The following is a 3,503-nucleotide window of genomic DNA, read 5'->3' on the forward strand; positions in this document are numbered from 1 at the left end:
CTTGCCTACTAAGGTAGATATACAGTTTAGAAGAAAAGGCAGTAAATGCCAATAAGGTAATTCAAGTTTTTTTTTTTAGCTTAAAAGCTGAATTATAGAAGAGAATGGTTTTTCTATTAAAATAAATATAATGAGAAGCAAAGATAGACCATCTAAGGCTAAGAAAAAGAATTCGAACATTATTATCCAAGGTAAAACAAAAACTCAAACTAATCATGACATACATATTCGGTGTTTCAAATATTTAGGTAATGGACATATTGCTTCACAATGTCTGAACAAAGAGTTATAGTTATGGAAGAACATAAAAAGACTAAATATGAAAGCAACAAATCCAAGAAGGATGATATGCGACCTCTTAAGGATTATAAAGATGTTAAGTATCCAGTTGATGGAAAAACTTTGATGATTAAAAGATCACTTATTATTCAACTTGAGCGTAAGATATATAGCTAAAAAAGGAAAAAGTCTTTCATATTAGATGCCACATAAATAACAAGGGAAGTAGTATGATTAATGATAATAAAAGTTGTGTTTATATTACTAGTGATATACTTGTTAGAAAATTGACTATAAATACTATTAAAGATAAAGAACCTTATTGTAGATTTTAATGGTTGAATTGTTGTGATAAAAATAGAGTAATTAAGCAACTTTTGATTTGTTTTTTGTTAGAAAGTGTAAGGATAAGGTTTTGTGTAATGAGATACCTATGCATGCTGCTCATCTATTATTGGGGCATCCTTGGTAATTTGATAAGAAAATTAAACATGATAGGTTTAAGAAAAAATATTTTCTTGAAAATGATAAAAAAATTTTATATCATTTTTTTCTATATAGATTTATAAAGATCAATTAAAACCGGAGAAAAAAGAAAGAAAGGTGAAGTTCAAAGTACAAAACAATCATGAAAGTATGTGAGGAAAAGTGAAAATAATGAGAGCATTGATAGAATAAATTTGGCCAAGATAAAGAAGAATAAGGTTTCTATTCGAGAGAAAAGGAAAAATAAAATAAAATGAAAGACAAGTTGAGAAAAGAAAAAAGAGTGGAAAAAAAATAAAAAAACAAATTAGTGTATATTAAATAAAGAAATGAGATTAATGATATGCTTATACGAGGAAACACTTCTCCTACCTCAAACTCATGTCTTATTGAGCATGTTATCTTATTTTTAAATTGGTTTATTCCGCAACAGCAACAACTCATCATAATATATATGAGTTTAAACAAAGCTAGTTTAGTTATTAACAAAATTAAAGTCAATAAAAATGCTACTATGAAAAAAATTAAACCTTAGGCTTAAGGACAAAGTTGATGGAGATGTCTTATTGAGCATGTTATCTTATTTTTAAATTGGTTTATTCCACCCCAGTAAATAGTACTCACAATATGAGTTTGAATAAAAATAATTTATTCATTAATGAAGTTGAAGTTAACGAAAATATTATTTTGAAAAAAATTAAATTAGGATGAATTTATCTAACAAAAAGACCAATTCATAATATGAGTTTGAATAAAAATAGTTTATTCATTAATGAAGCTGAAGTTAACGAAAATATTATTATGAAAAAAATTAAACTAGGATGAATTTATCTAACAAAAAGACCAACTCGTCGTATTAGTACTATATTAAAGAATATATCGTTTGAATACGATTTTCTATAAAGAATATAAAAAAAATATAACATCAAAAATAGATAAAAACAAATATATTGATAAATATAAAAATAAATTATTTTTTTTAATTATTAATTAGAAGATTTAGCTTGGATAAATCCTATTAATTCAATATTTTTAGTCCGCAAAGGGTAGGAGGAAATATTTATTATATAATAATAATAATAATAATAATAAATAAATAAATAAAAAATAAAACCACTCAGGCTAGGTGTTTGAGCAGATTCATTTGAGTGAAACCACTCAATTGGGCTAGGTGTTTGAGCAGATTCATTTGAGTGGGCTAGGCTCTTTTATGTCAAAATAAAAGAAAATCAGGCCCAGCTTGTTGTTTAGGTTAAAAATAATTAAAATTTAGGAAGGAGCGAGCATGTATCATCGCCAGTCTAAAACCCTAGTAGAAAAACCCTCCTTTTTTTGTTGCAGCCTCGAATTCTCAATCTACATCCCTTATCCTCCTTTTGACAAATCAAGAAACCAGAAAAGATGAGGCCTTTGGACGAGAAAGAGATGGGTGAAGTTTTCAAGAAACTGATGTTGTTCACAGGAAACAACCTCAAAAACATCATTGAAAGCCCATCACATGAAGGACCAGACCCGAACCCTGGTCGGTACTGCTTCAGGCTCCACAAAAACAAGGTGTTTTACATCAGTGAATCAATAGTGAAGCGAGCAACAAACATTGGCCGCAAAAATTTGGTATCTTTAGGTACTTGTATTGGGAAATTCACTCATAGGGGTGATTTTAGATTGACTACACAGTCACTGAATTTATTGGCTGCAAATGCTAAAAATAAAGTTTGGTTGAAGCCCACTTCAGAGATGTCTTTTTTGTATGGGAATCATGTGTTAAAAGGCGGGCTAGGGAAGATTACTGATAGTATCAATCAAAATGATGGCGTTGTCGTGTTTTCTATGAGTGATGTGCCTTTGGGGTTTGGAACCGCCGCCAGGTCGACACAGGATTGTAGGAAGTGTGATCCTAATGGGATTGTTGTGCATCACTACTCTGATATTGGTGAGTATTTGAGAGATGAAGATGATCTTTGAAAATCATTTTACAGCCTTTTGGGATTATAGGCTGCTGCTGCTGCTGCTGTTCTTGGTGTTGGTTTAAGATAATTATGGGAGTGATTTAAGTTAGAACTTGTTTAATTTGGATTGGTACGGGATTTCTTCTTGTTATTTTGTTTGCGAATGTTAATGAAATTAAAGTTTATCTTTCATGGGTTTTGTCTTTATGCTAATTTTAATGAATGTATTTCTACGTTGAGCTGTTCCTTTTCTGAGTTAGATAGCATAAGCTCAATTTTATATCCTCAAGGCTGGTGATGAAATGATTTTCATGATCAACGAGTGTGAGCAATGAAGTCCTTAGTTCAATTATTTGGACTGTGATGAATATTTTCTGCGCAAGATCATCTGCTTCCATATTTGTGTGGCTGGATTTGTATGGGATGCATATTGGAATAGCTAGTTGTGTATGCTTTTACAAAAGGCTTTGTAGAATGCTTAGGCTGTGCTGGGTTGTATTCTTCTTTAATTGGTATATATGCTTGTTTTTTTCTGCAGGATAGGTGCTTATGTGCACTAATCATGCCGCACATACAAGTTATTGATATTTGAAATTGTTTCTTTGGCTTTACAAATAAATTATTGGGTGAATTTAATTTTGATCAATGAAAAGATATTATTTGTTTCATTTTTGTGTTGGGCTCATGGAAAGTAGATTGCATTGGAATGCTGATGATACGTTAGTATGTACTACAGCTTCAATTGTGTTTGTTTCTTGCATGTCGATTTCCTCCTATTTTGCTAATGTA

The 3,503-nt window shown here is 30.4% G+C and overlaps 1 protein-coding gene across 1 annotated transcript; it reads left to right on the forward strand.

Moving 5' to 3' along the window:
• The first annotated feature begins 2,041 nt into the window (after window positions 1-2,041).
• Window positions 2,042-2,947, forward strand: LOC105139677 (60S ribosome subunit biogenesis protein NIP7 homolog). The gene has a single exon (XM_011046219.1). It carries the CDS (start codon window positions 2,167-2,169, stop codon window positions 2,728-2,730), a length of 564 nt encoding a protein of 187 aa, XP_011044521.1. The 5' UTR covers window positions 2,042-2,166; the 3' UTR covers window positions 2,731-2,947.
• The last annotated feature ends 556 nt before the right edge of the window (window positions 2,948-3,503 follow it).

This window comes from Populus euphratica, unplaced genomic scaffold (genome assembly GCF_000495115.2).
Source record: "Populus euphratica unplaced genomic scaffold, PopEup_1.0 scaffold280.1, whole genome shotgun sequence".
In the NCBI taxonomy this organism is placed as follows: Eukaryota; Viridiplantae; Streptophyta; class Magnoliopsida; order Malpighiales; family Salicaceae; genus Populus; species Populus euphratica.

What these genes read in the sequence shown, in the direction of transcription:
- LOC105139677 (XM_011046219.1), top strand. Translation starts at nt 2,167, where the DNA reads ATGAGGCCTTTGGACGAGAAAGAGATGGGTGAAGTTTTCAAGAAACTG.